A 26,973-nucleotide genomic window follows, 5' to 3' on the forward strand; every position below is an offset into this window, starting at 1 on the left:
AGATCATCGTGTCTTTATTATACAGTTATAGATTTTTAGGATATTTTAAGAAAATGAGGAAACATACAATGTTCCCCTTGAAGCCAAACCTCTCAGATCACCAAAACACCACAGATGAAAAATAACTTAAAAGCAACGTGATTAGCGAAAAAAATGTATTTATAGACTATAGTAGGAGTCATGCATAATATTTGGAATTTAAGGAAATATAGAACCATCTTATATATTAAAGTATAAATATTACGTTAGTTCTTTGTGTATTTCTCTGGAGAGATAAAATTAGTAATGAAAGCGATAGGAATTGCAGAGGATTGTTACATTTTCTAATCCAAATTTCTCTATATATTCTTACTTGTTAACGGACTTAATTTATATAGAAAACTGTAAATAATTTTGTGATGGAATAGGATAATGTTAATGCAAAATATATTGTTTAGAACTACAAAAACTGTGAATACCATTAACGTCAAATTTAATTTATATTAGTATGCAATATATGTATTTTAGCTATGATAAATCTTTGGTATTCAGGAGAGGAAAGCAATCAGGTACTTCCTAAGGTTTGTAAATTACACATTTTCTCACAATCATTTTTTCGTTTAATAAATGTAAAATAAACCCTTTTCAATACTTAATATGAATATTATATAGATAAACTTAAAGCGCTTTTACTTTTACTATAAAAGATATGTACAATAAAACTTAGCACCATGAATAACAACACACTTGAAATAAATGCGACTGAGGACCTTACTGAATGTTCATAAAGACAATCGACTGATATTCCGACGACCAACTTGTTGTAGACTCCAGCATATGTATATTCCTCAACATACATGTTAAGTTTCACTGAAATTCAATATTGTCCTTGTAGAATCCCTGTCCCTCTCCGTTATCTTACCGTGCGCATCAATGAGTAAGACTTACATATTCCTGTTACGTATAATTCATTGCCAATTCTTCACTGCACCGTTCTTGAAAAACTTTGATTGATATCATCAAAAGTAGAGACGTTTATAGTTTGACCTAAACTTGTATATAGAAAAATATTCATCGCTTTATAGGGGCACCGAGAAAGATCCATCCACATGACATTATCATGTGATTCGCTCTCAGCATCACCAGGTCTGTCTGCAAAGTTAATTATTTATTGTCATTAAACTCTATTAATATGTATTTAACGTCTATGTAATTCCCATGGATTTTAAGGAGAGACGCCAAGGTGTTGAAATTCTGACCTGCAGGATTTCTTCAACGTGTCGGAATCCAAATACAGTACAAGGTAATACACCATTTAAATTCCCTCTAAGACCACCCAACAGGAACAAAAGGATAATGACTAATCGACTGCATCGCTGTAATTGGCGATTATACTTGCAGACGCTATCCGGAAAGCACACATACTCGTGACTCAGCGGTTAATTCTCAGCGTGCACGTTTCGGAATTTTTATCCTCTAGAGACGCAGTTTATACACACCCAAGGATTCTACCGTCGATAAACAGCGCACTGGCACAACCATGCAATATTTATCGTACGAACGTGTTTTGGTTACGACATTAACCATAAAAGCACATTGGTCAATATTATCGACGGTACGTTTTCCACAGCAGCGAAGACTGATCTTTTGTTCCTTGTTCTCAACTTGGGAGTGTGCTCCCGTTCTCTTTGATCTCGGCATTCCCGCTATTCTTCCTCCTCTCTGAAACAGACAAAAGAATGCTTTACTATAAAAAGAAACATAGATATGAAATAGGTCAAAAAGAAACAAAATCCTGTTTTGGAGCACATAAGTACGAGGACTGAAAAGAAGCAGAAGCAACATGCATATATACGAAACAATTTACTGTAGAACCAACATATCTCTACAGGCCTTCAATGGACGGGGGCAGTAAAATAACATCCACAGTATTCTCTGTCTGTCGTAAGAGGCGACTAAAAGGGGCCCCGGAGCTTCTTGACTTCGGGCGTGGATTGGCGACCACGGAGCCCTTAACTGAGTCCTGGCATTGCTTTCAGTTACTTGTGTCATTCCCCTCAATTTCATCTATCCTATCCGACCTCCCGTGGTCAACTCTTGTCCCTTGCTGACCCCGACGGTATTAGGCCCTAGAGAGTATTTTATTTTCATACCCTTCGTTGGCCTTGTCTTTTTTAAGCTGATACTTTCATTTTTAGAAGTGTCGGATGCCTTCTTTTTTCTCTCTCTGACTAGTGTTAATAGGGGATGGTTGCTTAGTTGTACTTCCTCTTAACAACAATCACCACGACCACCTGTTTCATCCGTTGCCAGATGTGTGGGAGGCGCAGGATAGGCCTGCAAGTTGCAGTGCCGCCTTTGTTGATGTCCGGGACGGAGCGGCCTACCGCTTAAAGTACGAGGTATGGCATCTCGTGTGTGGAAACTGTTCCCTCACAGTGGTTCCTCTTGTTTGGGGAACAGATCGAAGTCATAAAGACTCATGTCCGGTGAATAGGGCTGATTCTGCAGGACATCTCACCTGTACCGTGCCTAAAATTCCCTTAGAGGAGCAGCATTTTGACAGCGGTTATCGTCGAGCAGAACAATGGGAGAATGTGCGTGGAAGTGGAGCCGATACCAAAGCATTTCCAAACGACAATGCGTTGTCACAATGTTTCTCCCGTGAGGGAATTGTGGGCACGGTGGAGGTGAGAGGTCCTGGTGCATCCACCCTTTTCTCCGTAGATGACTCCCTAGGTCCCAAACTAAACGAACTACTGGAAGAGACGCGTTTCCATACACGAGACGCCAGCCGGTACTTCAAGCTGCACTGCTGCTGGTATCCTGCGCCCTCCACTCATCGGACAACGGCCGTAACATGTTCCAGGGGATTACTGTGTACCGAAGCCTTGTTGAGGTATGCTGGTTCTACAATAAATAATTGTATACATATGTTGCCACTAATAATTCTCCAGCTCGTGTAAATAAAGTAAACCGGCTGAATAATTTGAGCATGTTAGTGTTAAAGAAACGCTTAATTATGATTAGGACGTAATGAACGCTGTGTAGACTTAGGATATCTTATTAATAACCTAGATCATAGCCAGTTGCGATGTCCTTTAAACGTCGGAAGCTAGCAAATGAGAGTTGTTCTGTTTCTTGTCGCCAGGAGCTCTGATAGCCGTACTCTCTTGGAAGCGCGCTCCAGTGCATTATGTACTGTAGAAAGCGCGCCAAGCCCATCAGCTGATCAATTGAGGCGAGCTATGCGAACGTTACAAATTGTACTTGTGAATGTAATCCATAAGGATTGGAGGCATTCTTTGGATAATTGTGACTGTTGAGAGACGTAAATTTATATTTAAGTATATCGGACGTTTTTCTTTAAATTTATCACATCCGGATTTACGTAAACAGCTGTTATTAAGATAATGAGACCTCATAGTTTAGGTTAGGTATGGTATCTTCACGTGGTGCGTAATATAAATTCAAGGGACGTAATACTTCTCGTGGAATGTATTCATTTAATTGTTATTGTATAACAAGTTTTTGTGCAAATATAATGTGCTGAAAATTTAAATACACTGTGTGAAAGTTCGCAGTTGCCACAATGCTAAGAACTTGTGCGTACCACGGCGAAAATACAACTATACAAGTGAATATACATTAATATTTTCATTTTGTTCGTATGAGGGCAGGTTACCTTTATGAGAAACGAAAATCCCAACCGAAAAAAAATACCTGTTAGGAAGAATAAAGGAGTATATTTCACTCATTTTCCAGAGCTGATGAGAGTTCTACTTTTGACTTTCTTGTTACACAGTTTTGCAGCAGAGCGTTTTATTGTTGATACAGAACAAGTATAAAAGTGGACAGTAACCAATTGAACCTACATATGGTTATTTTTTGGGTTAGAAATGTTGAGTACGCGCTGCGTTTTCTCCCCAAAATTAATGCGAGTAAAAACACTTCCTCGGCAATTTCCATGAATGTGGGAAGTATCTAATAGATCTTGCTGGTCAGTGCATTAATATTTGGGAAAACATGGACAATCCCTAAAAAAAATAAAGGATACAAATGTTTGTATGGAAGAAAGGGTCTTAAAAAGGTCTTCGAAGGATAATGTCCAAAGTGTCAAGAAAAAGAATCCAAGAAAGCTTCTATATTTATGGCCATATAGAGGTATGGAAGTAAAGATTATTATTATTACTATTATTATGATTGTACGTTCGCTGTCTCCATATTTGTATTAATGAATCATTATTTGTTGGGTACCTTGACGAGTAAAACACTCAAGCTTTGACCGCGTAGATCGCACTTCAAACCTACTTCTCCTAAAATTACAAAGACCTGACTTACGAGTTATGATGCGATTACAGGTGTTAATGATCTCATCTGTAATATTAATACAACATTTGTGAATATTTCATTATTGCAAGGTACACGGGTCGGACGGAGGAAACAGTTCGCTTCTTTGTTTGACGTCATCGGAGCTACAGTACGGCCTGTACATCACGAAGGCAGTGGCATTACGATAAGGTTTACTGTGATGTGCATGTACTCGCGAAACAAAATTGTCGCTACGTGAGAGTTTCTTTGTTTTTAAATCTATGTTGCCCTGTACTTTCGAAGGTTAGCTAAATAGTTAAGATTATATTTTTCAATAAAAATGTTCTAGATCGTTCGTATTGAATTTTTCAGACAGTTATCTGTACTCATGGTGGCTACTGTACATTACAAATGCCACACTCAAAACATAGAATCTCATTCTCGTCAGATGTTGTACTCTTGCGTTCCAGTACCAGTACCAGTTTCAGTACGGTACCAGTAAAAGTTACCACGAATTTTCTGTGGATCCGGAACTGAACAGAAAAAAAAATACACAGCATGTTACCAGTCATTCTACCGGATCCTACGCAGACTGCCATACAGACATCTTCCCTGTTGTAAGCAGCCGTTTTCGTGGTGAAGATCGTGGTTGAGGTATCCTGTGATACTTGCAAAAACAAATTGATCACTACAAATTGGCTTTCTGCCCTCGCGAGTCTCACTTTAAACTGCAACAAGAACTCCACATTCTTTACCCATCCTCTAGGTTTATAGTACTTGTGTGTGTAATACAGAAGTTTATATAAAGTACTGTCTCTAAGTTACAAGACATAAGAGAAAGAACTTGGACAAATCTTTACTACCGGTAACTACTTTGAAAGATAGTAACTTCCTCGTGTGCACTGACAATGAAATGCATTCCGCTTCATTTAGTGAACTGATCCTCAAGAACATAATTCCAGGTATTTTGAGATGTATACCTTCTGCCAACAGCGGAACTGTTCGAAACAACAAAATATTTAAATAGCAAATCCTTAAGCCGCAAAGTTCTGCGTGTGTGAAGTTGCTGTTTCGAGCCGAGACATACTGCAGGGGTCAGCTATCAGCGCCAAACGGAAAAATCTGTAACCACTGCCTATAACAAGCGAGTAGGCATATTTCCGAGGCTTAAAGGACATCGTAGCGGGCTATGTCTAGATATAACCGACACAAAAGTAGCAAGAATGAATGCTGGTGCAAATAGTAAGGAACCACGACGGAAGGACACTCACAATGAGGAGGTAAGGGTTAAGATATGAATAAACTCGACGAATCTATGCATATGAACAGGGTTCGGTGTAGGGTCATAAGAGGCGATGGAGGAGGAGAGATTAACTAACCAATACAATGGGCTCGGCTACGGAGAGTAAGTGAAACACAAAGTGACGGTGAGTAGATTATACTCAGCTTATATTTAAAGGTAAGAGGTGAGAAACCAAACGAGGCCACAGAGCTAGTTGCAAATGTGGGATTATGGAGACGCTTAATTCATTCGCAGAGCAGTCTTTTATTAAAATGTTCGTTCGCTTATATGGATTCGAAACCATTTGTACTGTATATTTTATTTTATTTTTTATTTTACTTTTTTTACAATTTGCTTTACGTCGCACCGACACAGATAGGTCTTATGGCGACGAAGGGATAGGAGAGAGTTGGGAGTGGGAAGGAAGTGACCGTGGACTTCATTTAGGTGCAGACCAAGCATTTGCACGGTGTGAAAATGGGAAACTACAGAAAAATCAGGGCTGCCAACAGTGGGGTTCGAACCTACTTATCTCCCAAATGCAAGCTGATAGCTACGTGACTCACACCGCGCAGCCACTTTCTTGGTATGTATGTATGTATGTATGTATGTATGTATGTATGTATGTATGTACGATTTGATAACTTGTAAGTAGTTAGAATTACAGGAATTTTTCTGGAAAAATCTGGGCTTTTCCAGAAGTATTAATGAAACAAGCAATTAGACCGGTAAACAAACAAAAAAAAATACCGAGCGAGTTGGCCGTGCCGTTAGGGGCTGCAGCTGTAAGCTTGCATCCAGGAGAAAGTCGGTTCGAATTCCACTGTCGGCAGCCCTGAAGATGGTTTTCCGTGGTTTCCCATTTTGACACCAGGAAAATGTTGGGGCTGTACCTTAATTAAGGCCACTGCCGCTTCCTTCCCACTCCTAGGCCTTTCCTATCTCATCGTCACCATAAGACCTGTCCGTTTCAGTGCAACATTAAGCCACTAGCAAAAAAAAAAAAAAAAATTAGAACTGAAGTTGAACTAAATACTTGATACTTAGATTATTTTTCTACCTACTATTATAACAAATGAGAATAAACATGAAATATCACAGATCTCAGAAATGCCTTTGTAATATTTCAACATTTAACTGCAGTTTTTATTTCTGTTTGCACATGGTAATAATAATACTCTCTCGAAATTCAATAATAACGGCAGTTTTCATTTCTGTTAGCGGCTAGTAGTCTACCATAATCATATAATACGGGATTACATCACATAACTAAGTACGTAGACAGATATTTTGGTTCTTGTTTTATGCTAACCTGCTATGCTCTAATGGAATCGTATAATGACGTTTGGCCTTCGCAGAGGTCTCGTGCAGATCTCACGAGATGACGCCGTATAGGCGACCTGAGAGTCTGTGAATTTAGGCCCTACCTAAGATGGACTCAAATGCTGAAGGCGGCACAAACACTCAGCCCCTGAGCCATACGAATAAGGTAAGGTAAGGGTGTATTCTGCCCGAAGGCAGGTCCGAACCTCCACAGAGGTGTGCCTGAACCGGAGTTCACGTACAGTAGGGTGGCCAGTTCCTTTCCGCTCCATACGAATTAACTAATGAAAGTTAAAATTCCCGAACCGGCCAGGAAATAAAGGCTGGGATGCTCACCATCAGCGATTAGTAGTATTCTGTAAGAAGGAAGTCAGCTCCCAGACGAAACTATCTTTACATCGGTCTGTTTTCAGACCAACTTTGCTTTACGGGAGCGAAAGCTGGGTGGACTCAGGATATCTTATTCATAAGTTAGAAGAAACAGACATTAATGTAGCAGGAATGATTGCTGGTACAAACAGGTGGAAACAATGGTGGGAGGGTAGGAGATAAAGGTTAGTTTACGAATGAACTCGATGGATGAAGCTGTACACATAAACCGGCTTCGGTGGTGGGGTCATCTGAGGCGAATGGAGGAGGATAGGTTACCTAGGAGAATAATGGACTCTGCTATGGTGGGTAAGAGAAGGAGTGGGAGACCAAGACGACGATCGTTAGACTCAGTTTCTAACGATTTAAATATAAGAGGTATAGAACTAAATGAGGCCACAACACTAGTTGCAAATCGAGGATTGTGGCGACGTTTAGTAAATTCATAGAGGCTTGCAGACTGAACCCTGAAGGGCATAACAGTCTATAATGATAATGTATGTATGTATGTATGTATGTGTATGCTAACCATTTAGCCGTGGACCCAGACACTTATGGAAATGAAAACTACCGTTAAGTTTAGCTGAAATGGCAATCAAGCCACATAATATCAAAAACTACACTAGAATTATAAACTGCGCTGAGGCGTATCCAAATTACAGTATAACAGGTAAATTTAAGAAAAGAATTTAAATTAAAACCAAATACTTGATTTATTATTATTTTTCTACCTGCGCGCTAACAGACTACCTTTATTGCTCAAATATCAAAAATACAAGGGAAGGAACCTAAAAGAGTGACTTAATTATGCCGGAGATTTGAACTAAAAATTACGAAATATACGAATCAGCTGGATTTCGGTTCGATCCCGGCTCAGTCTGGCAGTATTTGCAAGTGCTCAAATACTCCAGCCTTGTATCGGTAGATTAATGGCACTCAAAAGAATTCTTGTCGGACAAAATTCCGGCATCTCGACGTTTCCTGAAACCTTAAAAAGTAGTTGGTGGGAAGTAAAACCAATGGTATTATTATTAGACCAAGGGTCTTCATGGCATATTAATTTTTTTCGTCTATTTTTTGGCTAAGTCTTACGAGGCAACTAAGCACCAAATATCTTATCATTAAGCCTTCGAATGTAGACCTACGGTGTGTGCTTGCTCAAGTAAGTTTCTACTGTCTACTATAAAGTGGGTCAAGACGTCAAGGTGTAAACAAAGGAACTCAATTACACAATTAAGAAAATTACGCCCACAACGGAAGTGTAAACAGGCTTTGACGAAATAGCGTTTGTGACATTCGCATAACAATAAAGTTCATGTGAAAGTGATGTTGTCATTCAGAACATTTGGAAAGATATCAACAATGTATTCGTTATTAATCGTATTCCTCGTCTGAATATTATTGTGTATCGAGAAAGTAGAACGAAACCTAGTGCCGGAGATTTCGATTTGCTTTGATAGATACATTCAAAGGTGGCCTATTGGATAAATGACGCCAGCCTTGATAATAATTGTTTCTGCAATGTTATAGCCTAGATATATGGCATGTTTTTCCGGCCAGATGCTCTTTCTGATGCCAACCTCAGTTGAGGAGCTAATTTTAGTTCATATGGTGGTTTTCAATTAGATACCTGTCTCATTGAATGCAGGTATTTTGAGTTGACGCCTTTTAAGCGACCTGCGCGGTTGTGAAGATTGGGCCTTTCCTATGATGAATTCTGAATTCTAATGATGAAGATGGCATACACATACCCAGCCCCCGAGCCACCGGAATTAACCAATGAAGGTTAAAATCATCGACCTAGACGGGAATCGAACCCGAGACCCCTTAAATGAAAGGCCAGAACGTTAACCATTTAGCCATGGATTCGGACCTTCTTGGGCATCTATACCTTTTGTAATTTCGAATGGCTACTGTAGACACGGTACAGCCCTTCATAGGCGTTTTAGGCTCCTGCTGTGTGCGGTATTGCGTGTAGCTGTGATAGAGGAACGTAATAATAATTTCGTGTGGCTATTTCTAGCCGTGTGCAGCCCTTGTAAGGCAGACCCTCCGATGAGGGTGGGCGGCATCTGCCATGTGTGGGTAACTGCGTGTTATTGTGGTGGAGGATAGTGTTTTGTGTAGCGTGTGAGTTGTAGGGATGTTGGGGACAGCACAAACACCCAGCCCCCGAGCCACTGGAATTAACCAATGAAGGTTAAAATCCCCGACCCGGTCGGAAATCGAACCCGGGGCCCTCTGAACCGAAAACCAGTACGCTGACCATTCAGCCACCGAGTCGGACATAAGGAACGTGATATGTGCTCTGAGTCAATTGCAGAAAACTGTAGTGACTGTATAATCACCCATTCTCCGAGATATAGGACTAGCGGATAGCGTCAAACACGACCTTTCCTTGTCAGCAGACGTCACGGGATGATCTCGAACAAGCCGTGCCCTTCCTAGGAATGCAGTATCCCGGAGGCGTCTTTCCACACTCCGAAATGTCATGCCCGTCGGTTGTCGTCCATCCGGTTCTTGGCACAAGCGCTGTGCCTGGTATGCATTCTGTCTATTATAGCTTCTCCATAGATAAGTAACAATCCACATACTCGTCGCAGGAATACATCTCACCGGGCAAGTTGGCCACGCGGTTAGGTGCGCACAGCTGTGAGCTTGCATCCGGGAGATAGTGGGTTCGAACCACACTGTCGGCAGCCCTGAATATGGTTTTCCGTGTTTTCCCACTTTCACACCAGGCTAATGCTGGGGCTGTACCTTAATTAAGGCCGCGGCCGCTTCTTTCCCACCCCCCTAGGCTTTTACTATCCCACCGTCGCCATAAGACCTATCTGTGTAGGCGCGACGTAAAAGCAAATTGTAAAAATTTAAAAAAAAATTGGAATACATCTCGAAGCAGTGAATAAACTTTGTGTTGTGAATTGCTTCGAAGGAGAGGAGTTCGCGCAGCTACATACTTAGCTGCCATCGCACGTTGTTATCGTTCCAATGGGGCATACTTCGCCCTACCTGTGGTCTACGACGCCTGGAATATGTACGACGTAGCTAACTGGCCACAGACCATCATCTCCTCATCCTCCTCCAACCCAGCACCATACCCAATGCAACGATACATACGGTCTTTCTTTCTTCTTTCTTAATCTATTTACTCAGCGAGGAATCCCACCTCTACCGTCTCAAGGGCAGTGTCCTGTGTCGTGAGACATTGGGTCGGGGATATAACTGGGGAAAAGGACCAGTACCTCGCCCAGGCGGCCTCACCTGCTATGCTGAACAGGGGCCTAGGTAAGGGGGTGGGAAGATTGGAAGGGATAGACAAGGAAGAGGGAAGGAAACGGCCGTGGCCTTAAGTTAGGTACCATCCCGGCCTTTGCCTAGAGGAGAAGTGGAAAACCACGGAAAACCATTTCCAGAATGGCTGAGGTGGGAATCGAACCCACCTCTACTCTGTTGACCTCCCAAGGCTGAGTGGACCCCATCCTAACCCTCGTACCACTTTTCAATTTCCGTGGAAGAGCCGGGAATCGAACCCGGTCCTCCGGGGGTGGTAGCTAATCACACTAGCCACTACACCACAGGGGCGGACACATACGGCCTTTTAAGGATCAAATAAACAAATAAGTCCTTGGATGCTATCAAGTATGCAACCTTACCACATCGCAGGCAACTGGCTGTTAAAAAAAAATGATTCATACGCTTGATTCGAACCTCCTACCGCGAGCACTGTCCACTATCACATATCTCCCCGCTCACTTGCCATGTGAGGTACTGCGACACTCGACCAACGGCGCCCACTTCCCAGCCTATACAGTACCGTGCTCCCGGTATGTGCGTCTACCTCCTGTTTTAAAGTACGTGTTCTGCGTATCTGTACTCGTTTTACGGGTTCATTCGAGGTACCCATAATGAATTAATAGCAGGATTCCTGCTGTCTTTTAGCCCGTAAACACACATCACGCCGGTTTAGGGAGAGGGACCGATGTCTTTCAGAATTGTAGCAAATGTGAAGGGATGCATAAAATTGGATCGCAAGGGTCTGGTGGACCAGCCGGTATTTATATTGTTGCTAGGCAATGAAAACCGCGTAATGCCACTCACGAGAAAACCACGTTTCTCCATCTGTCTTGTGAAGACTTGTCGTGTTGCCTAAGAAGGGAATAGAAGACTCCAATAGTTGAATAATTGAGTTATCGTTAAGCAATGAAAATGCTAGGAACAGTTCTCTAGCCATTGCTGACCACTCAGTTTTTTACTTCTCTAAACTTTATTCCGAACAAGTTACAAGGTTTCCTTTGCCCAGCGACGATTAGACTATATCATCATCATCATCATCATCTGTTTACCCTCCAGGTTCGGTTTTTCCCTCGGACTTAGCGAGGGATCCCACCTCTACCGCCTCAAGTGCAGTGTCCTGGAGCTTCAGACTCTTGGTCGGGGATACAACTGGGGAGTATGACCAGTACCTCGCCCAGGAGGCCTCACCTGCTATGCTGAACAGGACCCTTGTGGAGGGATGGGAAGATTGGAAGGGATAGGCAAGGAAGAGGGAAGGAAGCGGCCGTGGCCTTAAGTTAGGTACCATCCCGGCATTCGCCTGGAGAAGAAGTGGGAAACCACGGAAAACCACTTCCAGGATGGCTGAGGTGGGAATCGAACCCACCTCTACTCAGTTGACCTCCCGAGGCTGAGTGGACCCCGTTCCAGCCCTCGTACCACTTTTCAAATTTCGTGGCAGAGCCGGGAATCGAACCCGGGCCTCCGGGGGTGGCAGCTAATCACGCTAACCACTACACCACAGAGGCGGCTTGACTTCGGAGGTACGAAGATAAAAGAATTGGATTTTGGGGGTATGCCAACCAAAACGTTTGAATACCACTGCCATAAGGTATGAGAATCGACAACAAGGAACGAGTTGAAGAAAGGTGAAGAGAATCACGAGCTCTACAGTGAGATGGCGCAGCTTGAGGATGCCGTATGTTCCAATGGGAGTTCCAGTTATTACAGAGTATTTCCGGTTTAAGACATCATCATTGTATTGTCCCATTTATGTGGAATCTGCCTTCTTGCAATGTTTCCTCCACTTCAATCGATCCGTAGTGTTGCGGGGCCTGAGTTTTATGAGCCGCGTGTCGTCTATCAGTCTATCACCCGGAGAAGCCAGCGTATTTGAGGTCGCCTTCGAGGTCGGCGACCCTCCACGTTCAGTTGAAGGGCAGTCTTTGCCACTGAGGTTTCACTGTTACAGAGTATATGCCCTTGCCATCGCAGGCGTGACTCATGCATTTTTTCTGTGATTGGGACAGCCTTAAATTTCTTCCGCACGTCATCGTTCCCGACATGGTCTAGTCAAGTCAAGCCACTGGACCATCCCAGCATCTTCATTTCCATTGCATGAAGTGCCTGTTAACGTTTCGATGTTGTAAGCCAGGATGCAACTTCATGAAGTACCACCAGTCTGACCACTGAGCGGTAGCCTATAGATTTTTGATGGAATGGAATTTTCTTAAGACATGTGGTTAATAATAGCAGTCTTCTTCTTCTTCTCCTTTTCAAAGTTTTTTGGGGTTGGTGCTTCATGTGGACTTGGCCAATTCTAATGCCTTTCCCGACTGCAACCCTTTGAGGAGGGATGTATTCACCATTCCGATTCCGTGTTTCTGTGGTGGTTGGTAGGGCGCTATGTTGTACAGTAGTCCATGTACAAAAGATGTTATTAAGACAAACACGAATACCCAGCCCACCATTTAAGGGAATTAATCAGACGTGGCTAAAATTTGTCCAGGTTCTTGGATGAATGCTCAGAGACTTTCGGTTGTGAGGGGCCAGGTTCGATTCCGACCGGGTCAGGGATTTTAACTGCATATGTTTATTTTCTCTGATACGGAAACTGAGTGTTTGTATTTTCCCCAATACATTCTTCATATACAAACAACACATCACACTACCAACCACCAGAGGAACACATAATAGTGCACAAAGGGTTGTGCCAGGAAGGCGATCCAGCCGTAAAACTGTGCCAAATCAACATGTGCGGTACAATTTGCACCCACGACGCCACTAGGCTGTGGGAAAAGTGGTGTAATGTGAAGAAGTTTAATTCCGCTAGAAATCGAACAAGGCTTTTTGAACCGAAGACCAGTACACTTACCTTTCACCCAAGGAGTCAGATTAATAATAATAATAATAATAATAATAATAATAATAATAATAATAATAATAATAATAACAGGCTGTATGAAGTAAATACTCACCTCTTTTGAGAAGGGCGGTCTGCAAGGCGTGAATAGGCGAATCGAAGGCGAGACACAGCAGTAACGCACAGGAGAAGGTCAACACGGCGTGCGACAGACTAGCCTTGGCCTGTAACACACGCACACCATCCTCTATGCATTATAACAACTCTTGCACGAAGAAGGACTGTGAATGACAACAGAATGTGACTCACAGTATTTCAACAATCATTCCTATCGACAAAAATCTCAATTTACTAAGGAGTTACAAGGATTGTGCAAAATTTGCACTTCATTAATAATATTAAGAATAATAATCATAATCAATGGCCCGTCTCTGTGGCGTAGTGGTTTGTGTGATTAGCTGCCACCCCCGGAGGACCGGGTTTGGTTTGAAAAGTGGTACGAAGACTGGAATAGGGTGGACTCAGCCTCGGGAGGTCAACTGAATAGAGGGGGTTCGATTCCCACCTCAGCCATCCTCGAACTGGTTTATTGAGGTATCCCCACTTCTTCTCCAGGCAAATGTTGGGATGGTACGTAACTTAAAACCACGGCCGCTTACTTTCCTTTTCCTTTCCTTCACCGTTCTCGCAAAGAACGCAACAAGTAAGCTCTGCGCTTCACAAGTTTGTGATCCTCGGATTGAATCTCGTTTCAATTTTCGTGGTTTGTTTTAATGTTCAGTTTGCAGGCTTCGTTATTTGCATTACAGACACATTCAAGATAAGCGCTGTAGTATTTAACAATATTGAGTAATGTGCATATTGTCATCTGTTTTCCAGTGGAAAATTGAATGAGTACCTTATTGTTAAACTTGATGGTTTCGAGAACCTTCCAGGTACAGTTTTAACTGATTATTAAGAGTTGTGTTTAGATAAAGGACTGTGACTAAATATTCCGCAATTTTTGTTTACGCGTCTTCGTCGATTTAGGCTCCGTACTCGAGGCGTACAGTGTTTGAGGCGTACAACAGAAGTTCCGTTGTTCTGGAACGTTTAAAACCACTGGAGATTATCATGGCATCGAAGGAAGCTACAGGGAAGATACTTGTGTTCCGAATGTTGCTGGTATCGAAATAAGGAAATAAATGGAGACATGCAGAAAGCGTGCGAGGGAGGACGTATCAGTTCCTGTTCATCAGGTGTTTCGGCAGGAGTTTCAGGTTTGTATTTATATATCTTAATCATTCTATTTATAAATGGTCCGACTCCTTGACTGAATGGTCAGCGTTGAGGGCTTTGGTTCAGATGATCCCGGGTTTGATTCCCGGCTGGGTCGGAGATTTTAATCCCGTTCGATTAATTCCTCTGGCTCGGGGACTGGGTGTTTGTGTGTATCCCAACACTTTCCTCTTTATAGTCAGATAACACACCACACTACCAACCACCACAGGAAAACGCAATAGTGATTACACCCCTCCAAATAAGATTGACGTCAGGAAGGGCATCCGGCCGTAAAACATGGCCAGATCTACCTGTGGGGGGGGGATTTGTACCCGCGACCCCACAGGTGTGGGAAAAAGCGGAAGAGGAAGAAGAACATTATATTTATAAATGATCTCTATTCTAATGTGTAAGTATTTAATAAATGTTGTGCTACAATGACATGCGAATAAACTATATAATCATGTATTTTATTTCCAGGAACTGCAGAACAGAGGATATGAATTTGTTGCCGAGTTTCCTCGTTATGAAAAAGTAAAATACGCACTGTGCAGAAAAAGGAGAATCATACTAGGTGCAGAGCAGAATCCAAGAAACATCTCTAGAATAGTATTTTCCAACGAACTATTAATTTATCCCGCGGGCAGTAGCTTTCTGAAAGTGGATGATTCTTCTATTGCGGACCGCAGGCTGATGGTATTTGGAGTGGAAGAAGCTCTCAGTTTACTAAATAACTTTTCATGGATGGAACGTTCGATAGCTGTCCCTCAACTATATAGCATTCATGTGGACATGGGCACAACCGGAGATGAGATACATATATACCCCCATACTTTTCGCTTTGCTTCGGAATAAGTGAGAGGAGACATACAAACGCCTCTTTACAGGCATCAGTAATTGGTCTGGTGGATGGAAACTCGAGACATTAAATTTCGATTTTGAAACCGATGTGATCAACGTTTTACCGGCTTTACCAAGACCAACTACAATACCTCAGACCTTAACCGACCTATCGAAACTGTCCATAAAGGCGGCAACTGGAGTGCTAGCATGCGTTTGTTTTGATTTGTGTAAGTCGTGTTGTTTCCAAATATTTTCGTAAATTTGAATAGGCCTATTATTAATCGTAAATTATATTTATTTATAGTCTTCAAAAAGCTATAGAGGCTCTTTCAGTGCCGTAAGACGCTGTCTGTTCGAATAAATAAGCTCTTTAAGAACCATGCCGGTGGTGATTAGGTTACTATTGGTTCTCGTGTTCTTATCTGAAACTATTTTCTTTATATTTTCAGTTACCTGCGCATTATGCCTATAGTTTAATGAGCTGTGTACCTACATGTAAGTCCAATTGTAGGAGTAATGTACAAGATTCAGAGTTCAGACTTCCGAAAGACACAGTATTGCGGCAAAAATTGCATAGATAAGTGCACAGATAAGAAAAACTTCGAACAAATTATAGGCCTAACAGTGTTTTGTGCATTAATCATTCTGATACCAAATTTATGTTAGTAAAGGTGATATACCCGTAAAAGGCGGCGATCCAATTCGAGTCCCATGCAAACTTGGGAAGTTAAAACTAATTATGCCCATCCTAGCATGTTCCCCAATCAGCCAACGTTCGGTACATTACTACAAAGAAAATTAATAAATCAGTCCCGGAAAGATTGAGAGACAAAAATAATTTTAAACAGTGGTACAAGAATGATGCAATTAATAATAATCATCATCATCTGTTTACCCTCCAGGTTCGGTTTTTCCCTCGGACTTAGCGAGGGATCCTACCTCTACCGCCTCAAGGGCAGTGTCCTGGAGCTTCAGACTCTTGGTCGGGGATACAACTGGGGAGTATGACCAGTACCTCGCCCAGGCGGCCTCACCTGCTATGCTGAACAGGGGCCTTGTGGAGGGATGGGAAGATTGGAAGGGATAGGCAAGGAAGAGGGAAGCGGCCGTGGCCTTAAGTTAGGTACCATCCCGGCATTCGCCTGGAGGAGAAGTGGGAAACCACGGAAAACCACTTCCAGGATGGCTGAGGTGGGAATCGAACCCACCTCTACTCAGTTGACCTCCCGAGGCTGAGTGGACCCCGTTCCAACCCTCGTACCACTTTTCAAATTTCGTGGCAGAGCCGGGAATCGAACCCGGGCCTCCGGGGGTGGCAGCTAATCACGCTAACCACTACACCACAGAGGCGGACTGCAATTAATAATTTTCAGTGTTTTTTTAAATTAATTTATTGGCTTTAGGTGCCAGACCAAACAGCCAAATTTTCAGTGTTTTACAACGAAGGTGCGTTAAATAAACCTAAACCCATTTCTCGTGAGTGAAAATGAGGATTACGTTCTTTTTTTTTTTATAAATTACAAGAGTATGATGTGCCATCAATTCCGGTGAGTTTTAAGTTGACTAATGCTTTAGATGGTCAAAGATATCACACATATATCACTATACCCGTTCAACAATTCAGGTGGATTTTGAAGGTTACAGTTTTGTTCGAGAAATGTATTTGTTTGCATGTTTTACTTAATGGTCTGGGGTTAATGGTGACGTTGCATAGTATTTCATGAAAGGTTAAATAAGTCACGCGGCTATCGGTTTGCATTTGGGATATAGTGGCTTCGAATCCCACTGTCGGCAGCCCTGAAGATGGCTTTCCGTTGTTTCCCTTCTTCACGCCAGCAAATTTTGGGGCTGTACCTTAATTAAGGCCAGTCCTATTTAATAATGTTATTTGTCGAAATCTATTTATCTCATTTGCTGGCCGAAGTTTCATGTGTGACATATTTTAGAGTGTATGTCTGTTTTAAGCCGACCTCCTGGTGTAGGGGTAGCGTGCCTGACACTTAACCGGAGGCCCCGGGTTCGATTCCCGGCCAGGTCATGGATTTTTACCTGGATCTGATGGCTGGTTCTGGGTCTAGTCAGCCTACGTGATTACAATTGAAGAGCTATCTGACGTTGAGATAGCGACCCCGGTCTAGGTTAAGAATAACGGCCGAGAGAGTTCGTCGTGCTGACCACACGACACCTTCAGGGCTGTAATGCCATTGGGTTAGGTTGGTTGGTTGATTAGTGCCTGTTTTAACCTGGTGTTGATAAAATAATTCTCCCTTCGTTATTTTTCCACTTAAATTACAATTAGACTTACAATAGAATTACTCGATAACGTTACCGGTACTTTTGGATTATAATTTATAATTATTCATATTTTGAGTTAATGAATTGCATTTCATGACGTCCTACTTGTGATGTTTTCTTTAGGTGATTGGGAATAAACTTGCATAATATTCCCCTCATCCTCTCATGTCGCCCACCGATGTCCGCCATATTCTTTCTGGATTACGGTCTGGTAGTTGGTCTTGGCTTTACGAAGCGTCTTTCGGACGGCAGCATTATCCGTCTGCAATTTTCATTTTAATCAGTGTCTTTGGAGGAAGGTTCAGGAGATCGGACTGACACTAGAGTACAAGGAAAACATGGAGGTTCAACAGTTTTGAAAAATGTGTGTAGCATTGGCGTTAATACCACCGGATTTCATTGATAAAGACTGGCTGATAAGCGCGTCAGACGCTCCATAGTCAGATAAAGTTACCGCATTTTCAGACTATTTTGTTACTCAGTGGCTCGATAATATAAAGGCACCTGTAGAACTGTGGAATGTTTTTTGGCAGCAACACCGAACAAATAATGTTGCTGAAGGCTGGCACAGGAAGCAAAACAATACAATTGAGAGAAAAGACCCTAATTTCTTAATTAAATATCTGAAAGATGAAGGCAGTTTGCACAAGTTTCTTAATTAAACGGAACGCGATAGAAGAGTCTGGCAATAAGAGGAAAAAGATGTACATAAGGCTGAAAAGAGTGCTGCAAAAACTGGAAGAAACCGGTGACCTCAGGATAAGTTTGAGAACATTGGTCTACACACAGAGATTTGAATAAGCTGATTGGCTGTATCTATAAATATTGTAAGTACTGACAAGGAGTTTCCTCTGCACTTTGTAAATATTACGATTTTTTAAACGATTAGAAGAATCCTAGTGAAAATGACGAGATATTTTCGTTGATACTACAAAAACAAAAATCTGATTGTTATATTTTTAACTGTATAATACCTTGACAAGGAGTTTCTGCGCAACTTTAAAACATGCCTATTTTTTTAGAGACATAGCCAGTTCTAAGCCTGAGTAAAGTGTTAAGAGAAGTTGTTTTGAAGAAACACCCATCTTTTGCCATATCAACACTTGCACCTTAAGCCTATATCCTGACTAACTAATGGCTGATCGGTTTGGGTCACGTAGCTGTCAGCTTGCATTCGGGAGATAGTGGGTTCAATGCTCACCGTCGGCAGCTCTGAAGATGGTTTTCCGTGGTCTCCCATTTTCACACCAGGCAAATGCTGGGCTGTATCATAATCAAGGACATGGTAGCTTCCTATCCCGCCGTCGCCAAAAGACCTATCTGTTATGCGCGACGTAAAGAAAATTACAATAAAAAACTCCACCTGTTGTCATATCATGATGGATGCAGTACTTTTGCATCCATCTCCTGGCACAGGCCAGAGAAAAGTGTAGCTTCCACTGAAGTCCCAGTCACGTCTATGGCTGTGCTAGGGTATGAGCGGTGCTGAGTAATGACATTCGAAGCGCAAATAGTGTCTGAGTGTTATGAAATGTGTTGTTCATAGGATCAGTCGTGCTGCAGTGGCACCTTCTGGTGCAGTGAGGAAAGCAATGGCAAAATACCTCACTCCTCATCTTGCCTAATTACTTCATTTGGGCTCTGCCATTGGTTTTTGCGGTTTCCCTGCAAGTGCATAGCCTTTGGTAGTGCTATTTGAGGATCCAAACAGTCTCTGGGCTGATGACCTAACAGACAGAATTAAAAACAAGAAGTCTATATCCCGCACATTCATAACGTCGAAAATGGTAAGTAGGTCATCTAGATTGCACCACTCAGAAAGTCTGAAAATATTATTATTATTATTATTATTATTATTATTATTATTATTATTATTATTATTATTATTATTATATAGATGGATAGATATAAATATATGTTATTATATAGGAATAATTATAAGATTATATGTATGCGTCTCTTCAATTATTGATGATGATGATGATGATGATGATGATGATGGTGCTTGTTGTTTAAAGTGATGATCTAGGTCATCAGTCCTTCCTGATTATTAATTTAACTGTACTTTATCTGACGTTCATACTACTAGATAGCTTAATTTAATATTGATGGCGAAGGATCGCTCTCTAAATACTGTGTAATTATTACCTCCTCGGAAAACACTGCTTCTAGCTTCTCCCGTTATCGGTTCCCTATCTGAACTTTGCTTTTGCTGGCAAGATCTAGTGGTTATGATGCACTATGTCTTCTAGTATAGACTAGAGCAGTTTTGTTACTTTCATTGATCTGTCTCAGTCTCATTATTGGCCTTGACAATATGAAAGTGACCGAGGTATGAGCGATGCTAGTAATACCATTCCATATGCAGCCAGTCCCTGTTATGAATGGTGTGAAAATATTGCTCGTAGGGTCTGTTGGTGCATGCCTTTCAGTGGGCTTGGCAGACTGACATGTAATAGCAACGTCTAGCTCAGTGAGGAAAGCAACGAGAAACTACATCACTCCTCATTTCCCTAGTACGCCTCTTCAGTGATGCCTAGGCCAACTACAAAGGGCACTAGGAAAGTTTTGCAATACGCAAAAACGGTTGGCTGGACACACCTGTTACGGTGAGGGATGAAAAGAGGGGTGAAAACCGGTCTAGAAGATAGCAAGGCGCAACCTTCACACCAGCTGTTACCAAGCAGTGGGATTCAAAGAAAGTTAAGATGTCAGTGAGGTCTAAACGTGAATATCGCGCAATTATCCGCTATAATTTTTCTCGTGGATTAACTGTTGACCAGTGCCTGGAGGAAATGACTCCTGTGCTGGAGAAAGACTGTCCACATCGGACAACAATTTTCCGCTGGTACAAGGAGTTCCAGAGGGGAAATTTTGGGGTTGAAGACGATCCTCGTTGTGGGCGAGCGTCTGAATCAGTGACTGAGGAAAACATTGAAGCTGTGAGGAAAATGTTGCAGCAAGAAAGGCGGTTAACATAACGGCAGGTAGAAGAGACCCTCCACATCCCTGCACCAGCTATTCATTCAATTCTACACGACCATCTCCATGTTAGAAAGGTTTGTTCCCTTTGGGTGTCCCATTCACTTTCAGGGGAACAAAGGGCACATCGAGTGAAATGGTGCCGAAAAATGCTAAACAGTTTGAAAATGGGACTTCGCGTAACGTCAATAGCATCGTTACAGGTGACGAAACTTAGCTTTATTATTACGATGTCCCAACAATATCCCAGAACAAGGTGTGGCTGTTTGAAGATGAGGTTACTCCTGTGACTGTGCGAAAGTCAAGGTCAGTGAAGAAAAGGATGATTGCAGTATTCTTCACCAAACGGGGCATCCTGGCTCGGAGTGTGCTAGAAACACAAAGGACAGTTAGTACGAAGTGGTACAGTGAGACTTGTCTGCCTCAGGTCATCCAGGCTCTCAAGCAGCTCCGTCCAAATTCACGGCTCAACACTTGGCTCTTGCATCACGACAATGCTCTAGCACAATCGATTTTCTTACCAGATCAGGGTTGACTGTGCTTGATCACCCTCCATATAGCCCTGATCTTGCCCCATGTGACTTCGCACTCTTCCCAGAAGTAAAGATGAAGCTGAAAGGGCGGCGTTTTGCATCCGACAAGGAGCTTCTGGCATCATGGGATAAAGGGTGTGAAAATGTAACCGAAGAAAAGTGGCAGAGTTGGTTCAGTCACTGGTTTCGACGTATGGAGATGTGTACTGAGTGTGGTGGAAATTATTTTGAAAAAGTCTAAAGCGTTCACTCACATTACAAAATTTCCCTAGTGTCCTTTGTACGACAGCTGATGGTAGAACTGTTGAGGATCCAACCAGTCTTCGGGCTGATGACTAAACATACATATCTGAACTTGAAAAACACAGTACGCCTCAAGCACGGTCCGTCGTGTTCTTACGAAATACTGTACGCCTCAAGCACGTACCCATATATTACTTGTCTCTTATTTACAGCATGGTATACATCGTTTTAAGAGTAGAGCCAAACCCCAATAATTTGGTAAAAGAGCCAGGAAGAAGATACATCGTTGTAAGAGATGGGTCGCGATTACGGATTACTACATGATTCGAGGCGGTAGACCTACTGATAGTAAAAAAAAATTTTAAAAAAAATTAAAAATTAAAAAACGAGTGAAGCTGTAATTTATATGGCATCGAGCACTCGGAGCAAAGGCTTTATTTTTGTATCCACTAGGAGTTTTCAAATCGTCCACTGCAAAGCACATTTGGTCATACTCATGAACGGTGCTCTGTCATTACAAAGTATAGCCGCAAATCACGCATATCGTAGCATATGACAAGATATAGCTGAATGTATTCGTATTGTATCTTCTCCAAATTGAACAGAAACAAACAAAACCCCTATGGAGGTGAGATTCGATCCATGGATCATGAGTTCGGAAAGTAAGGAGCTTGCTTGTTGCACTTCACTCTCGTTGTAAAAATGTATTGAATGCTTGACCTGTAAACAAATTCCATTTTCTTGGAATGAGATGTGAGTTGCACCATACAAATTTTATCGGTAAAAATTCTGACCATGACCGACATGTATAATGAAAATTCATGAAATCGTTGGTAACGCCTCCAGAGATAGTTTAGACGTCCTTCAAAAATCGACTATCTCATCCGGAATAGAACCAGCAAAGTTGGGATCATGAGTCAGGTTATCTACCACTGATCCACCGAGGAAGCTATAAAGTTCAAATAAGAACTAGAATTAATCAAAGTTAATCAAAATTTTTAAAAAAACTTCTATATAATTAGGATAGTCTTCAAATCAAATGTTATCAACGTTTTTCTGATGTAAATACTTACGTAGTCCAAAATGCTGAGGTAGGCGGGAGTTCTTTGAGTGCCAGCTCCATGAAGTTCTATGATACCATTAACAAGATAAGCGCAGTACGTCAACCGGCTGAGGGGCACGACAGGTCGCCAGGTTAAAAGTCTGTGCAATGGTCCTGCAACAGAATACACAACAATCGATGTAACCAGACGCTTTGGTATTTAGCAAGCAGTTGCAACGTCAACCGGAAATAATTTCAGGTAGATAAAATGTCTCAGAAGTTGAAAGACTCAGTCTCCTACGCAGAGTTGAAAAGACAAGTAATGAAATGGACTTAAGAATTAATAGAGAAGACCAAAGTAACGATCATCGACAAGTCAAACCAGTTCGCAATTATGAAATATATGGACAACTTGTCTGTAGTGAAATAATTTGTTCTAGGCTGAATTCGTACAACCAACGGTGGTTGCAACAGACAGAAGAGTAGCTATTGCCAAAACTGCTTTGGCACAGTTTACAAAAATATGGGAAAGTCATAATATTACCATCGCCACCAAAATGCGCCTGGTCAACACACTCCAACTTCTCCATCTTCCTATTATCATCTGGATGTTAGTTTCTGAAAACGATCAATCTTCAGTATATTAAATGAATGCCTTCGAAATGGTCTGTTGGATGCTGATGGTCAAAATTCCATGGACTGCTAAGAAAACCAATAAGTCGATACTTGATGAGCAGCAGGTCAAAATGCTCCTGAATTCCATAGTGAAGGAATGGACTATGAGATATTTTGGACATACTATTAGGAAGGACTGATTTGAAAAACCTATCCTGCAAGGAATGACGGAGAACTCCAACAAGATATACGGACCAAATTAAACACACTGCAAAAGTTTAAAATGTGATTAATTAGCTAGTAGCTCCCTCCAAGGTTGGTTTTTTCCTCGGACTCAACGAGGGATCCCACCTCTATTGCCTCAAGGGCAGTGTCCTGGAGCATGATACATTGGGTCAGGGGATACAACTGGGGAGAATAACCAGTACCTCGCCCAGATGGTCTCACCTGCTATGCTGAACAGGGTCCTTGTGTTGGATGGGAAAATTGGAAGGGATAGCCAAGGAAGAGGGAAGGAAGCGGCCGTGGTATTAAGTTAGGTACCATCCGGCATTTGCCTGGAGGCGAAGTGGGAAACCACGGAAAACCACTTCGAGGGTGGCTGAGGTGGGAATCGAACCAACCTCTACTCAGCTGACCTCCCGAGGCTGAGTGGACCCCGTTCCAGCCCTCGTACCACTTTTCAAATTTCGTGGCAGAGCCGGGAATCGAACCCGGCCCCCGGGGGCGGCAGTTAATCACGCTAACCACTACACCACAGATGCGGACTTAATAGGAATTATTACATAAACTTGTTACCATTCCTGACATCATATATCCGTTTCTACGTGTTAACCCAGATTTCATTATCATGTACTGTTATATTTTAAATTTGTAAAGTGTACTGTGTAATTGTCCCTTAGGTTTACATATAAAATATACCCTACTGATGGGCGACCACTTTGTAATTAACTGATTAATACAATAAACGGAAATTCTAATACTTTGATTGGAAATGGGCAGCAGATACAGATAAAAGTAACGATTACAGAGCGAGAATCTTTAATTCCTCTAGGGTGTGGGGTAAAAAGCTTCACTTGACAGTATATTGTCGTTGGTTCCCACCTAGAATTTGGGATTACCTTCTTTACCATAAAGTAAAACAACTGCATTTGATACTAAACAAATTTAATTCTTAAACCTTGAACTGCAAATCGTGTGATTTGCTGTGATACTGAAATTACAATATAAAACTCTGAAGTTAAAATGGAATGCAGCTCTAGGCATTAAATTTACACTTGGTCAGACATTTGAAATCTCCGTACCGGAAATTTAACCCGCAGTGGTTCACATTACTTTGGACACTTTAAGTGTTGTTTTGACGTGTTCCTTGGAACTGGCATCAATTGTAGTTATCTCAGATCTGTTCTGCTGAACTACTCTCATTGGTGACTCACCTTCTGCAACGCAATAACACGTCTTCAACAATTCTACAATGCAACCGTGCAACTGAAATTATTTCACGACCCTGCAAGCACGATCTCTCGTGATCAGTTGGAAACTGATTTCAAATGGGTCCCGTCTCTGTCGAGCCATGTGCGGCTACCCACTCTCCCACACGAACGGTTGTACGAGTAAGTGCAGTCGGTTTTAAACTTGCATTGCAAAATAGTCGACCCGTGTGCGAAGGTCCTTTGTCTACATATCAAAGACCCAACCTTCACCTCTCTCAGAAACGACACAAGTCGACTCGACTGAACATAATACGGAACACATCCCAATTATCTAATACATCTAACTGGTGTAGATTCTCCATCCATCTGAACACTCGCTATAGGATGCAAGCTGTTTTATTGTCTCTCGTTGTCACATGGCTCACCCCTAAGGCATGGGTAAATCCGACCATGACCTCATTGAAACGAAGATTAAAAGTATTGCACCGAGCTCGATAGCTGCAGTGGCTTAAGTGCGGCCGGTAACCAGTATTTGGGAGATAGTGGGTTCGAACTCCACTGTCGGCAGCCTTGAAAATGGTTTTCCGTGCCTTACCATTTTCACACCAGGCTGTACCTTAATCAAGGCCACGGCCTTTTCCTTCCCATTCCCAGGTCTCTCCTATGCCATCGTCGCCATAAGACCTATCTGTGTCGGTGCAACGTAAAGCGAATAGCATAAAAAATCCCCTCTTATTACAGCTATCCCGCATAAGGAATGCTTTTCATTTGCATATACAATTGTGATTTACTATTGGGAGTGAATTAAGTAAAGTATCTAAGCAAATAAAGTATCTAAACAAATGAATACAAAAACGAAGGAAGAAATTAACTAAAATGTTTGTGACAGATCCTCGCGCACCGAAAAGCAATTGGCGGGTTATGTGATACTTCCCTTCAAAGTACTGTACTTATAATAGGGTTGTTAGTGTCTCTTTCGTTCATAATCAACTTCTTTCTTGGCCTGTGAACAGTTACTTTCTTAACTTATTGTTGGATCAATAACAACGCCGATGTTTCTGTTCCTATCAATCGCGAGAATGTCTACATGTTTACTGGATCCATTGATAGAGATACAGTGCATTTCTTCATTGACTTCGAATACAGTATTTCAGAATTTTTGAGAAGTTCTGCAGCACTACTGTTGACACTGTGGTGCCTATTATTTCTTACTAGTTCCCCTTTCAGACAGAAATCAGGAAGATTAACGGTTTCTATCTCTCTGCAGTGATGGTAACTATTTTCTCGGCTTTTATCGCGAACGCTTTGGACTACTGCCGTATTACAGTTCATGGCATGATGATGATGATGATGCTTGTTGTTAAAAGGGGCCTAACAGCGAAGGTCATCGGCCCAGTTCATGGCATTAGTCCGTTGGGAAGTTGGTAGTTCTTTCTTGGTTGTTGGTTGTAATCCAGGTGTTTGATTGTGTCCATTCTGAAGAATGTAAGACACCTTTTCCATGGTGTGGTATTTTTCTCCATGTTTAAAACTCCAGATATCTCTCTTTCCTCTGTACAGTCAATAAGATGCAATGGAATGGGTGAAGACTGGAAGTAGTGTGATTTGACAACATTTTCAAAAGGAGAACTCAGATACAAAATAATCTTTTTAAACCAAAATTCTGCACATACACATATTTCTAAATGTTTCGTATTCTACGCCAAAAAGATCTGCAGCCGTGGGTCCAGCAGAGCTCCGTCCGTTTTATTTGTCATTAGTAAATACTACTGATATGTGATACTTGAAATGAAATGGAAAAATCTGCACTAAATTTTGGAAATTAATAGTCTGTTGGCTTTAAGGTATTCTAAAATATAACTAACTAAAAGTTACAAAATACCATTGAGACGTAAACAAGTTTCATTTCTTCCCTGTTCCATGTTGTGAGCAATTGTTGATTTCTTATCAGCTATTTTTGCTATGAAGTTCATCCAGTGGACTCAGGTGTAAGTCAAGGAGTTTAGAAATGTAGACAAAGGGCAACTATCTGCCACTACATGCTAATGAAAGACCTAGAAGTGCTCCCTAACTTAAAATGACGATTTTTGCGACATCAGCACTCAAATCAAGCGATAAATAAGGTAGGGATCGGAAAGAGATAGAGAAGGGTCACGAAGGTTATTAAAAATTAAATAATCCCGAGGTCTCACAAACATAATGACGTTGCAATCGGAAAAGAACAAGAATTGTCCAGGGGAGGGAGAGTGGAAAAGTTGTTCAACAGTATGTAATAAGGGGAATAAAAATGTATTGTGCTTTAGATGCTAGTTAAGAGCGACTGA

General features: G+C 41.8%; 1 protein-coding gene across 1 annotated transcript in view; it reads right to left on the bottom strand.

The window, feature by feature from the left end:
* Positions 1-255: 255 nt before the first annotated feature.
* LOC136866117 (nose resistant to fluoxetine protein 6) overlaps positions 256-26,973 on the bottom strand; it is a 180,377-nt gene continuing 153,659 nt past the window's right edge. The window contains exons 11-13 of the mRNA XM_067142798.2: positions 22,633-22,775; positions 13,519-13,627; positions 256-1,701 (exon numbers count right to left, since the gene is read on the bottom strand). Of these exons, the coding sequence (XP_066998899.2) occupies positions 1,640-1,701; positions 13,519-13,627; positions 22,633-22,775 (314 nt within the window). The 3' untranslated portion in view covers positions 256-1,639. The remainder of the gene's footprint in view (positions 1,702-13,518; positions 13,628-22,632; positions 22,776-26,973) is intronic.

This window comes from Anabrus simplex, chromosome 3 (assembly GCF_040414725.1).
Source record: "Anabrus simplex isolate iqAnaSimp1 chromosome 3, ASM4041472v1, whole genome shotgun sequence".
NCBI lineage: Eukaryota > Metazoa > Arthropoda > Insecta > Orthoptera > Tettigoniidae > Anabrus > Anabrus simplex.